At 40.2% G+C, this 14334-nt stretch overlaps 1 protein-coding gene and 1 pseudogene across 5 annotated transcripts in view; one reads left to right on the forward strand and one right to left on the reverse strand.

Annotated features, from left to right (window-relative positions):
• Positions 1-14334, forward strand: part of CCDC30 (coiled-coil domain containing 30) — a 62405-nt gene that overhangs the window by 37484 nt on the left and 10587 nt on the right. For all 5 annotated transcript variants that reach the window (XR_001362073.1, XR_001362074.1, XM_014539546.1 and 2 more), the window contains exons 10-12: positions 914-1026; positions 9100-9262; positions 10758-10870. Coding sequence is in view for 3 of the 5 variants with exons in the window: in XM_014539546.1 (XP_014395032.1) it covers positions 914-1026; positions 9100-9262; positions 10758-10870 (389 nt within the window). In the remaining 2 variants the exon portion in view is untranslated. The remainder of the gene's footprint in view (positions 1-913; positions 1027-9099; positions 9263-10757; positions 10871-14334) is intronic.
• Positions 5078-5543, reverse strand: LOC102263911 (annotated as a pseudogene).

The following is a 14334-nucleotide window of genomic DNA, read 5'->3' on the forward strand; positions in this document are numbered from 1 at the left end:
GCAGCCCATCAATGATGTCCCCCTCTCTTTGATGTTTCTATCTTTCTATCCCTCTCTCTTCCTCTCTTTCTAAAAATCAATAAAAAAATATTTTTAAAAAAGTAAACAAGTTTAAAAGGATATTTACCTAACAAAAATATTTTATGACACTTTTAATCTAACATGTAAATTCTAAAATAAAATTATATATCTCTCTTTCACATTATAAATCTTATTTTTAGAATGACCAGGGTATTAAAGAACCTATTACTGGTGCTAGGCAATATGCTAATTGATACTTGCTTTGTAAGAGACTTTGACTTTGTTTTGAGATATTATTCATGAATGTAGCCACACTGTGAAAAACCAGACACTCTCACACATTGCTGTTAGAAGTGTAAACTGGAAACAATTAAAAAAAAAAAAAAAGAAGTGTAAACTGGTCTAATACCTATAGGGACAGTTTGGCCTTATCTATCAAACAAACAAATAATAACCTTTGCCCTGGCAAATCCACACCTCATAAATTATTCCAGAGACATTGTTTATAGTAGCAAGAGATTGGAATTAACCTAAATGTCCACCAGTAGGAGGTTAATTAAATAAGTTATGGTATATTCTTACAGTGGGGTGGTATATGGCTATAAAAGAGAGCACACATATATATTCAGGATTGGGCAAAAGTAAGTTTATAGTTGTGAGTATGCAGTGCACAAAGTTTATTCTTATATTATTATTTATTCATTATTCTTTTCCATACAAAGAATTATAAACCTATTTATGTCACATGCTATACTTATAATATGGAAAAATCACTGAGTGATCAGATTGTGTGCCAGTACTATTGTGTTTGTTATTTATATCATATTTCCCTAATTGGAAAATAGGTCACATTTTTCTTTAAAGTTTTATTTATAAACTTTTTTCTTTCAAGATTTTGGATCTACAGCAGAAATTAGAACAGGCTCATAAAGTCTGTCTCACAGATGCTTGTATTTTGGAAAAGAAGAACCTAGAGGAAAGGATAACAGAAGAACAACAAAAGAGGTAAGAGGAGCAAAGATGTCAGCTTCTCATGGGCTAATCTTGGTTGAGTTTACCAGCAGTGTCTACTCACCAATGTTTCTTCTGTTCCCCCACTGAAATAAACTCACACTCTTATATATCGCACTTACCACCTTGTATACTAATACTAATAATTTCTTTCCTTGTTTGCCTTTCACACTAGAGTATAAGATTCTTTTTTTTTTTTTAAAGAATTTTACTGGCCAGAACCGGTTTGGCTCAGTGGATAGAGCGTCGGCCTGCGGACTCAAGGGTCCCGGGTTCGATTCCGGTCAAGGGCATGTACCTTGGTTGCGGGCACGTCCCCAGTGGGGGGCGTGCAGGAGGCAGCTGATCAATGTTTCTCTCTCATTGATGTTTCCGGCTCTCTATCTCTCTCCCTTCCTCTCTGTAAAAAATCAATAAAATATATTTAAAAAAAAAAAAAAAGAATTTTACTGATTTTTAGAGGGAGGGAGAGAGAGAAACATTGCTGTGTGAGAGCAAAACATCAATCAGCTGCCTCCTGCAAGCCCCTACCAGGGATTGAGCCCACAACCCAGGCATATGTCCCAACTGGAAATCGAACCGCAACCTTTCAGTGCAAGGGACAACAGCCAACCAACCAACCAACTAACCAACCAACACACCAGCCAGGCAAATGTGGGATTCTTAAGGCAGGGATTCTTTCTTGTTGTTCAGGAACACACTCGGTGCACCAGTATATTTTCTTGAATGACTGAATTGCCTAGGAAATAGCATACTCTGGGATTTGCTTTTCTAATTCTAACATGATTAGCACAAAATGCAGACTAGAATGAAGCTGGTGTTTTGTATTTATGAGCTGATTTTCTTCAAAGAAGTTCCAAGTACGTTACAAGCATCTTAATCATCAACAAGTTGCTACCAGATATGAGCTGTCATATTTTTTTCTAAAATTATTAGATTATTAGGATCTCACTTAAATTACCTTAGATGCCCTAAACTCCAGTAATTGATGCTTCCTACTTCTGTAGCACTCAGTGTGATTTACATATATTTTAAGAAAAATATTATTTTAGACAGTGAAAAGATATACAGACATCCACGTATACTATGAAGCTCAGAAACCTACTTTCACCTCCAATTAAAAGCTCTAGCGCAGGGCTTGACATTCAATAGGTATTCAGTAAATATTTAGTGAACAAAAAAATGTTTGAGTAAGTGAATGAATGAATGAAGGTGAAGATGAATAATGAATTCACTCCGTGAGGTATAGTAGAAAAATAGTTGTCCGACTGTCACTTCTAGCAGGATGACAGGCTATCCTCCTGTTATAATACAACTAAATTCTGAATAAACTACAATAAGAATGCCTTTTTAAGCATCACTCACAAAGCAAGAGAAAGCCTGAAAGGCAAACATACAATGAGGTAAAACAAAAATGATGAATGGTAAAAAAACAAACACAAAACTCCTACCTCATAGGATCATTGTGTAAATTAAATGAGTTATAAACAGTTGGCTTGTATCAGTGTCTAGCGCATAGTAAGCACTTGTATCAGTCAGGGTTCAATTGGAGAAGTAGAACTGTTAGTGGTAATATTGGCCCTCAGTTCTTGACTTCATGCAGGAAAGATTCACAACACAAGTCCAGATGATTTTGAGAGTTTAAAGCTAGGGACAGTGAAACAGAGGAAGTAGCTTAAGATAAAAGAGGCAAGATCATAGCAACAGGAATGAGCCTGGGTGAGTGTGCCTTGACCCTTTGGAAGGAAAGTTCACAGAGGCAGAAGAAGTGAGCTACAAGAGCACATATTCCAACTTTCCAAGAGTAAAAAACAAAATGCTTCTATTCTGCCCTCCAAATCTTCTACAAAATATGTCTTGTAGCCTACTCTAACCAGAAACATGCATGGACAGAATTCCTAGCCAAGTTGACACATTAGGAAGACTCTACTAAAAAGTGTTGTTGTTGTTGCATTATTTGATGTAATTATTACTGTTATCGTCATCATCACCATCATCATCAGTGAAGTGAGAAATGTTCGTTTTGGCTAAAACGAAATGTTTGGGGATTAGGAGAGTGACAAGTAAATGAAGCTAGAAGGGTAAGCTAGGCCTGGTCGTGATGAGCCTAACTGGCCACATTGAGTTTGGACATGTTCATGGGAGATAATGGTCTGCAGTTTTCCTATTTGAAATATCCTTATCTGGTTTTGGTATTCGTATAATGCTGCCTATTAGAATTAGTTAGAAAGTATCCCCTCTTCAATTTTTCTGGAAGAGATTATAGATAATTGGTATCATTTTGAAACCGTACAGCCAATGGTTCCGGGCTGCCTTTCATTACTTGAGCCAATTAAGCAGAGACAGGGTTGAATCATGTGTGTGTGTTTATGCCAATAATGGGAGAGCAGCAGGTCATCCACAAAAATCTGCTCTGCACTCCCTCCCCCCATACGCCAGTTGTTATATGGAGTAGCAGGACAACGATTACATGGGAAAGTAGGCAGAAGGAATAAGAATGGGTATGCAAATTAAAGATGGGCAAGCAGGGATGGGGAAGTAGGGAAAAGGAATAAAATTGGCTGTAATGGTTACAGGTTACAGGCAATGCCTGCTGGAGGTTTGCAAAGGATAGTGCCTCCAGTCTCGCCTGGCAACAAGGTTGTTAATCTTTCCATGATAATAGGCAGCTCTCTGATGAGGAAGATGGGCCGCATTTCCAGGTTAGCTCCAAGGTCCAGGGGACTTACCATTCCCAGCCAGGATAGAATGTGCTTTCTTTAATCAGAACAAACCAATCACGATTAACAGAGCATAATTAATATTTCTTATAACTATAGCTAGTTTCCACTATTCTATTTCTCCCTCCCATCCCTAACAGTTGTTAATGTAAGAAATACATTATCCAAACCTGTAAAGAATTTTTGTGAGTTTATTTGAGCCAAACTGTCAACTATTTCCAGGAAGCAGAATCTCAACACATTGAGACAATACAATGCTCCAGGGAATGGTGGTTTTTCACCTATTTTTATAAATTACCATCAAAGAAGGAGAAAGTGGGTTACATGAAATCCATTGGTGATAGATTAGGGAGGTGGGAGAAAGTAACGGGGAGGAAGTTACTTCTGGGATTGGATAAAAAGTAAAATGATAGACACATGCTTCTTTTACCTAGGTGAGCATAGGATAGTTAACAGTTAACAATTAACACATAACAATTAACACAAATAGCAATAACAATGAGGGAATTTGTGGCCCTTGGCGCATTGGTTGTGCCCTGAGGGGTCCGGAAAAAAGGGAAATTACAAGTTACCCCAACATTCCAAAGGCATGTTATCTAGATGCAAAAAGACAATAGGCTCAATTAAGATCAAAGTTGATCTTTGTGGAGGATGATACAAGCCTTGGACATGAACTACCCACCAAAGACTGTTTGTTTTTTAAATTGATTTCAGAGGGGAAAGGAAAGGGAGACAGAGAAAGAAACAATGATGAGAGAGAATCATTGATTGGCTGCCCCCTGCATACTTCTACTGAGGATTGAGCCTGCAACCTAGGCATGTGACCCTGACCAGGAATCAAACCATGATCTCCTAGTTTATAGGTTGATGGTCAACCACTGAGCCACGCCAGCCAGGCTGCTCTTTAATTAAAAAGTTTTAATTTCATGCCCGGCTGATGTGGCTCAGTGGTTGAACGTCTACCTATGAACCAGGAGGTCATGGTTTGATTCCTGGTCAGGGCCTATGCCTGGGTTGCAGGCTCAATCCACAGTAGGGGCATACAGGAGGCAGCCGATTAATGATTCTCTCTCATCATTGATATTTCTCTCTCTCCCTCTCCCTTCCCCTCTGAAGTCAATAAAAATAGCTTTTTTTTTCTTTTTTTTTAGTTTTAATTTCAGACCATTCTTTGTGGTTACTTTAGGCCTCTGAGTTTACAAGGCCACCTGCAGGCCTTTCCTGAGCTTGTCAGGTTAGCATGTGGCCCCATTTAGTCCACATTTGTTATTAAATTTGTGGGCATAGAATTGTTCATAATATTCCCTTACTGTCTTTTTTTTTTTTAAGTAACAAATGCAGTTTTAATAGATCTATAGATAAAAACTACTCTGCAAGGTGAGTAACCATTTCTGCTCCTCAATCTGTTAGAGCCATATCCTGGTCAGTGTTCAGGAAGAAGGTAATTTCATTATTTCACTTCATCCGTGGTATTAGAAAACCAAGGCATGATTATCAGTTTAGATGACATGCGTAGCTGGCAGCCAAACCCAGTCCCTATAGTCCATATTTTTTCTTTAGTTCTCCTACTTTGTTGATGTACGCTTTCATGGCATCTTCCTTGGATGTCCCTTTCAGCTCACTCCAGGCATCCCACTTGGCCTTGGGTCCAACATCCCAGGCCGTTCTGTATTTGTCACCCACAGTTGCTTGTTTGTAGCGGTTGTATATGAACAGCATCTCATCGCCTGCTGGCTTGGTCTTGAGATGCTTAACATCCTCAGCAGCTTTGTCAAACTCAGCCTGAGACATACCTGTGGGTGCAAGGACTGCAGGAAGCTGGCGGAGGTGGTGAGGAGCTGGGAGAAGTCCCCTTACTGTCTCTTAATGTCCACAGGATCAATAGTGGAGGGGAGCAGAGTTTGCTACCTCAAAATATGCCTCTTTAGGATATTGAGTATTTTATTTAAGTTGGTTAATTTTAAGAAACAGAAGACAGGGAGAAACCTCTGAAAAACAAGTAGAAGTTACTCTTTGTAAAAGGGCATTTATATTTGTAAGGGTGTTTCCCTCACTATACCATGAAGAGGAGGATATCTCTAGAAATGATCAATGGAGAAGGTGTGGACAATAATATTATGCTCGTTTACTGTGCTTTTCCTGGTAACCTTCCATAACTGACTCCCCACCGCCACCATCTTTTTTTTGTTTGTTTGTTTGTCTTTAGCTGAAGATAAAGGTGAAGGCTTTTGTCATCTTGGCAAGTTCTTCAGTGTTCCTGCAGCTCCCCCTTTTATGCAGGAAGTATATGTTATTAAACTTTAGTTTGTTTTTCTCCTGCTAATCTGTCTCATGTTAATTTAGCTATTAGACCAGCCAGAAGAACCTAGAAGAGTTGGTGGTGAAATGGCACCAGGTATTTGACCAGTGGAGTCAGACCTTCAGTACTTGAGTTCTGGCTAAGAATTCAGAGCCAAGACTGAAACTATAAGAGCAAGTGTATTAGAAAGCTACAGAGATAGAAGAAGTGAGCTGTAGAAGAAATGGGCTCAGGAAACAAGTTACAAAGACAAAAGAAGGGTCCTTGGAGAGAGAAAGGTAACTCGTCTTGGGGGTTAAGGCACCAGCCTGCTCCTGGAGGGAGAGCAGCACTGGGTCCTCTGTCTTAAGGGTATTTATCTGGAGGTCTCAGGGGAGGATCCCAATAGCATATTCATCATCTTTCCAGGTATGTCCTTTCAGGGTGTGGTCTCTACTGCTCGGTCAGTGCCAGGACAGGGGGTCATTAGTCAATGCAGCTGGTCCTGATGTCAGTCATGGTATTGCTTGTCTGGTTTTGCAGCTTTTCTGAGCCTGGAGCTGAACACAACTGAGGCCTAGATGTTATCTCTGGGGTTAAATGCTTAAAGGAGTGGTCATGCAAGGGCCTGCCTGGGAGTTGCACGAAGCCACTCTGCGACGCCTTGTTCCTCCTCCAAGGGGGTCTACCACATGACTATCGACATGCCAGGGGAGGAAAGGTTACACAGGGCAAGATCCTTGTTTTCCCAGTTTTGCCTGTTGCTAGTGACCTGGGGCTTTTTGCCCTGGTGACCTTCTGTACCTGGCCTATCAGTCCTACTCTGCTCCTCTCTGTCTAACTGAAGGGAAGAGAATAATTTTTCTCCCTGACAATAGTGATGATCCCTCTTTCACTTCTGATATTAGTAATTTATGTTTTCTGTTTCTTGGTTAGCCTAGTTAGAGGTTTATCGATATTATTGATCTTTTCAAAGAGCCAGCTTTAGTTTCATGATTTCTCTGTTGTTTTCCTGTTTTTAATGTCATGGTTTTCTGATTTAATTTTTATTGTTTCTTTTATTCTGCTCAATTTAGGCTTATATTGGTCTCTTTCTCTAGTTTCCCTAAGGTGGAAACTTAGATTGTTGATTTTTTTCATCTTTTATAATATTTGCATTTAATGCTATAAATTTCCCTCTAAGCACTATTTTTGATGCACCTCACGAATTTTGTAAGTTGTATTTTCATTTTCATGTCAAATAAGCATAGTTCAAAATATTTTTTAATTTCTTGAGACTTCTTTTTTGACAAATGCATTTTTTTAGAACTGTTTGTTTAATCACTAAATATTTTGGGATTTTCCAGCTATCTTTCTGTTACTGACTTATTTCATACTATCTTTTTAAATATATGTACAGCATCCTGTTACATCTATCATTATTCATGTAAAATGCTTTTTAGACACTTTTGTTTTTATAAATAAGTAGAGGCCTGGGGCATGAAATTCGTGCACAGGAGGAAGGGGGATTGGGATGGGGGAGGGATGTCCCTCAGCCTGGCCTGCACCCTCTTGCAATCCAGGACCCCTCAGGGGATGTCTGACTGCCAGTAAGACATCCCTCTTGCAGACATCCCTTTCACAATCCGGGACCACTGGCTCCTAACTGCTCGCCTGCCTGCCTGCCTGATCACCCCTAACCACCTCTGCCTTGGCCCCCACCGCTGCAGCTTCATCCGGAAGGACATCTGAATGACATCTGGAAGGTCATTTGGCTGTCTGGTCTAATTAGCATATTACGCTTTTATTATTATAGATGGTATTGTTATTGAACAGAAAAAGTGCAGCCACCTGGCACTAGCAGAGCCAAACACTAAACACCAAGAATTGCTGTGGGGAAATATTTGCTAACTTATTATAAGTGGCAACACCCCAGAGAATGGGGAGCTAATGCTTAAAACCCTAAACACTCCAATGGCATGTAGGTTACAGACTATATAGGGCAAATCACAAGACACTGTGGGTTCGGGGTTCGAAACTGTGCAGACAGCTCTGGCATCCCTCTGCCCAGTTTTATGGGAAAGTAGCCAGGGAGTCATTCCACCTTAGGACACAGGAGCTGAAACATAACTTAGGTCAAGATATTATCTTTAGCTTAACAGAAACCCATACCTTGTGACCTTTAGTGAAGGTGTGGCCATTGTTTTTGTTGCCTCAGGGGGTTAATGACTAGTAAGGGGAGAACTAAGGCTTATGGGGCAGGCTGTGAAGAAACTGAATAGAATGCTGGGGCTACATAGTCAACAGAAATCATACGCTAAATCAGGACCCTCGGTTTCACTATAAAGAATACCCTCTACATAAGACTTTGCAACTGCAATGAAATATGTGTTATACAGAGGCGAGTTTATGATACTGTGATAGCAGGTAGCAAGGACAGCAATCTGGCCTAGAGAGCTCAAGAAAGCCTTCCTCTAAGGAAGCTATTAAGCTGAGACTAAAGCAGTTGGCATGGGAAAGCTAAGTAGAGAATATTAGGCAAAGGAAGGCCTGGACGAGGAAGATAGGGAAAAGGTTGGCGTTGCAGAGGAGGAGTAAGTGTGGAGAATGACTTGTTTCATTTTGGGGGATGGGGGAGTTCATTTTGGCTGGCACAAAATGTTTGTGGGTACAGGGAGTGGCACGAAAATGAGGCTAGAAAGGTAAGCTAAAATGAGGCTAGCTAGCAAGCCATATTTAAGAGTTTGAACTTTATCTTAAAAGTAATGGGGAACGCCTGGCCAAGTGGCTTAGTTGGTAGGAGTGCTGTCCCTTGCTCTGAAGGGCCATGGGTTCCATTCCTGGTCCCGGCACATACCCAGGTTACAGGTTTGATCCCATTTTGGGGCACATACAGGAGGCAACCAATCGATGTTTCTCTCTCACATGAATGTTTCTCTCTCTCTCCCTCTCTCTCTCTCTTTCTCTCTCATCAGTGAAAAACATATCCTTGGATAAGGATTTATAAAAACACAATTTTATCTCAAAGAGTTTCATTTGCAAAGCTTTGCAATTCACGGTGTGATTTTAATGTATATTAATTGCCCTCAGGAAACTCCTAGATCAAAATATAAATGAGCTACAACAAAAAGTGAAAATCTTACTAGACAAAGAGAATATGCTAGAAATGACCAGTTCTCAGCAGCAACACAGAATTCAGCAACAAGAGGCCCAACTTAAACAACTGGAAAATGAAAAAAGAAAATCTGATGAGGTAAGAAAGTAAATAGACATGCTTCTCCGTTTTCCAGTTCCCAGAGAGCAGCGGTTTTCAGTCGGTGTGCCACAAAAATTTTTAAACATTCAGTACCTCACTGTTTAGTGAGGGCATTGACTTCTTTTCCGTTAGATTGTCAAATAAAAAAATGACTACAGCCAACATAACAATAGCCATCTGGTATAAATGAATCAAAATTACACTTTTTTTGTGTGTCAGATCAGCAAAAACTATAATATATTTTGTGCCACAGAATTTTAGTAACTAGTGTATATGTTCCATGAGATGAAAAAGGTTGCAGATCGCTGCCATCGAGCAATAGCTAATACTTATGGAGCGCCTAGCACTTTACCCATTCGTTTAGTCAGGGTTCAGCCAGGAAAGCAGAATTTACTGTAGGTATTTTGAGCAAGAAGGGATTTAACACAAGCAATAACATGCTTATAAAACTGTTGGGAGGGAGAGTTAGGGATAAGTAGAAGATCAGAAAGAACTGCTATGGCTAGGCCACCCCAAACTCCTTGTACTTCTCAATTCTGCTTTAACATTCTTTATACCAATCAGGTGGTCTCCCAAAGTACTTCAGGACAGGCAACTATAAACTATAACCTAATTGACCCTTACGTCATGGATATCTAATACTAGTGACAAGATTATACTGCCTTTACATCTAACCTGGTCAGATAACCAATCTTTGAGCTTCCTATATTTGAGGAGCCATTTCTAGAACCAGATACTTTATTAGTCAGGGTTAGCTCAGGAAAACAGCTTTCACTTTATAGACTTCGAGCTGGAAGACTTTTTTTTCCTTCTTTTGTTAATCCTCACCTGAGGATATTTTCCCATTGATTCTTTAGGGCGAGTGGGAGAGGGAAAGTCAGAGGGAAACATCAATGTGAGAGAAACACATTGATTGGTTGCCTCCTGCACGAGACCCGACCAGGGCCCCGGCCAGGAAGGAGCCTTCAACCAAGGTATGTGCCCTTGACCCGAGGCTCTACCCACTGAGCCAAACCGGCTAGGGTGAGCTGGAAGACTTTTTATATAGGTAATTAGATGCTTGTAAAACTATTGGAAAGGCTGGTGGAGCAAAAGTCAAGGCAAAGAGCTGCAGAAAATCTGAAAGAGCAGAAATCACAGGAAGCTACTACAGTTTCAGAAGCTGGAGCCACTATAAGTTTTTTTTCAGCAGAAAGGCTTTGTCAATGTACATTCCATCAACATCATACCTTTATTCAGCACAGAATATTCTCATTTTAAAAAATGTTTTTCACCCCTAGCTGATTTGGCTCAGTGGATAGAACGTCAGCCTGCAGACTGAAAGGTCCCAGGTTCCATTCTGGTCAAGGGCACACGCCAGGGTTGAAGGCTCGATCCCCAATAGGGGGCGTGCAGGAGGCAGCCAATCAATGATTCTCTCTCATCATTGATATTTTGATCTCTCTCCCTCTCCCTTACTCTCTGAAATCAATAAAAAATCAATGTTTTTCAGTATCTCAAGAGCTACCAGGAATTGTCAGAGAAGGTGTCTGGGTTGCAGCAAGAAAAGGAAGCTCTACATAAAGAATATGGGAAATTTTTGAAGCAGCTTGATGTCCATGTGAGGTAAACAAAAACAAGTTCTCTTTGGGAGGGAAATGTTTGCTTTGCCTCCAATACACCCTTCTCACTTGCCTTCAGGCTTTTTCTCCTCACTGTTTTCCTCAACCTGGACCACCCTCTCCCCATTTCAACTCTTCATTTCAAATCATAATTCTTAGACCTTCTCTAAGAAGCCTTTCTTGACATCACCAGCCTGGGCTGGGAGAAGTGTTCATTCTCTGTCTTCCTATATCGCTTAGTATATGCCTCTCTGTACTTATTTAAGAATTTGCCACGTTGTTTTGAAATAATGTGACTTATTGCCTGTCTTCCTCACCATACTGTTGACTTTTCAGGGGCATGGGCCACAGTCTCACTCATCTTTTTATCCATAGTTCCTGGTACATAGTAGGTGCTCAATAAAAATGAGTGTTCCTGGAATTCCTGCTCTTTCATTCCATTTCCTGGTCATTCCACCAGATTCCTCCCACTCTCCTCTGCCCTGGAATGTAGCACAGTAGTTCGAGTATGGGCTCTGGAGCCATACTGCCTGTTACAAATCTTGGTTCTACTAGAAAGTAGCCGTGTGACCTTGGGTGAGTTATGTAAACTCCCTGTGTCTGAGGGCTCTCATCTGTAAAATGGGCAAAATCACAGTTATCTCGTAAAGTCGTTGTAAGAATTAAATGAATAAACATGCAAAGTGCTTACTTAGAACAGTATCTAGCACACAACCATTATTATATCTATTCATATGTCGTGTTTTCTCTATGACCAACCTCTCTGCTCTCATCTCTTAGTCTTGTTTTATTCCTTTATAGATTGAAGTTTCTTATTCTTTTATGTTCTTACCTACTATGTTGATGATGCTAATGATAATGACTTAAAAACCATTATTTACTGCTGTCTAGCAGGGAGTATTTTTCAGGTCAATAGTATTCATTATCTTGCTTTGATTATCATATTACTGAGAAATGTAGGAATCATGGTCAGGGGAGTACATGTTGTTCAGTTCATGCTGCTTACAAATCTTAGGTGAGAACTCAGTCCTCTGATAACCTATGCAGTGCTCTTTCTACATTAGAGGAGGTAAGAGAATGAAATGGTGGATCTATATGTAAAATGCCACAATGCTTGTCAGAGGAATTGACATTTAATATATAATGCTGACACATGTCAGGTTAATATCAAACTCCAAAAGTAAAATTACATTTGGTTTTTAGGAGTTACATTTTCTTTAAAAATATATTTTCACTGATTTCAGAGAGGAAGGGAGAATGAGAGAGAGATAGAAACATCAATGATGAGAGAGAATCATTGATCGGTTGCCTCCTGCATGCCCCACACTAGGGATTGAGCCCACAACCCAGGCATATGGCCTGACAAGGAATTGAACTGTGACCTCCTGGTTCATAGGTTGACACTCAACCACTGAGCCATGCCGGCCAGGCAACAATGCAAATTTTTGGAAAAAACACACACCTAGAATCCATCCCATGTTCACTCCTTGATTTTATTATCATAGGAAGAAAAATGGTTATATTCTCTTTCTCTTAATATCATCTCATAAGCATTGTTCACCGTGGCTACAGTCTTTCAATTTGCTTATTTTTTAAAGTATAACATTTCATCAAGTTGATATGTCCTTGCACTAACAGTGCCAGTTAAATTGGGTTTGATTGCTAAAGAAGACTAACAGAACCCCAGCGACAGTGCTTACAAAGGTACAGCTCTGCAGGAGAAGGCACAATGTGGCAACAGAATGGAGTCGGGATACGCACCACACCCATGGCTCTCTCACAGCGGGCAGTCCGAGCAGTTAGGCAGGAGCCCCAGGGGTCTTCCCTCTGTAAGGGCCCTGCCTGGAAGCAACTCCTCTCACGGGTCACGAACCACAGACATGCACTGAACACCTCACAACCAGGGATCCCAAAATGGAATAGAACCACAGACATACACTGAACACCTCACAACCAGGGATCCCAAAATGGAATCTCAACTAAGATTTTTTTTAAATGCTCTGCTGGTCATGTGAGTATATCTCTGCTATGTAACCAGCCTCAAGAGAGCCTTAAGAGCAGAGCCTTCCTGGGTTCTCCCTGAGACTGGTGCAAATCATCAATCTCATTGTTACCAATAAACAGTGCTGACAAGGTGGTGCAAACTGCCATGAAACTCCTTGGACCTACGGTTACAAAGCAACACACTTGTAATCAGTATTTTCATTCCTTGACCAGTGGTCAGTGCCAAGAACTTTAGCAAAACAGCTCAGAGCAATTCTAGGTCTGCTGGAGTCAACTCTCACAACACAGTCCTAATTTAGTGAAAATTACTCACAGGTCTGTGAGCGATGTTTTTGTTCGAAATAACACTGAAAAGTGTTTTTTCATTTAAAATTCTTTTTATAGCCCGACCGATGTGGCTCAGCGGTTGAGCATTGACCCAGGAACTCAGAGGTCACTGGTTCAATTCCCAGTCAGAGCACATGCCCAGGTTGTGGGCTCGATTCCCAGTGGGGGGCATGCAGGAGGCAGCAGACAGATGATATTCCTTTCTTGTTGATGTTTCTCTCTATATATCCCTCTTTTTCCTCTCTCTCTAGAAAAATCAATAAAAACATATTTTTTTAAAATTAATTTTTATAGAATATATTCCCAGATATGGAATTACTGGTCAAAAAGCTATAATAACAGCTTGACAAACATTCAGAAGCATCCTACCAAAATTTTGCCATCATTATATAAGAGAAGCAATTTCACCACATCCTCATTAGTATTGGGTGCTGCCATTGATGAAATTTTTGCAATATTCTTTTTTTAAATTGAGGTATAACTTACTTATAAAAATGCACAGATTTCAAATGTACAACTTGATGAGTTTCCACAAATGTATACACCGACATAACCACTACTTCAGTCAAGATACAGAACATTTCCATTACCCCTTAAAGTTCTCTCCGACTTTTTTGCAGTTGATCTGTATCTCCTGCTCCCCCACCCACTCCCAGGCATTCACTCTTCCGGTTTCTGTCTCTCCTAAAACTTCATCTAGGAGGAATCATACTGCATGTAATCTTTTGTGTCTGAACTTCTTTTGCTTAACATGTGCTATGAATTTTAATGCTTACATTCTCATAAATTACTTCATTATTATTTTATTTTTAATTTCTTTGATGGGCAGTGAGGCTGAATATTTTTCCATGTTATTTGTCCAGTGGATCCTAACCCTAGCTGCATATGCCTGGGCCCCAACATAGATTAATGGAAGCATTATCTTCAGATAAGGCTTAGGGATTAATATTCTGCTAAAAGCTTCCCCATGTGATGCTGATGTGCATGCAGGCTGAAAACTACAGCTTTGGGAATGAAAATGGAAGGATCTGTCAAAACTCTAGGTTCAAAAAATACAAAACAAAACAAAAAATTCCCATCAACAACAACAACAAAACCCTGTAGGTTCATTTCTGTTTTCATTCCCCTGGTCCCCCA

The sequence above is a fragment of the Myotis brandtii genome, unplaced genomic scaffold (assembly GCF_000412655.1).
Source record: "Myotis brandtii unplaced genomic scaffold, ASM41265v1 scaffold220, whole genome shotgun sequence".
NCBI lineage: Eukaryota > Metazoa > Chordata > Mammalia > Chiroptera > Vespertilionidae > Myotis > Myotis brandtii.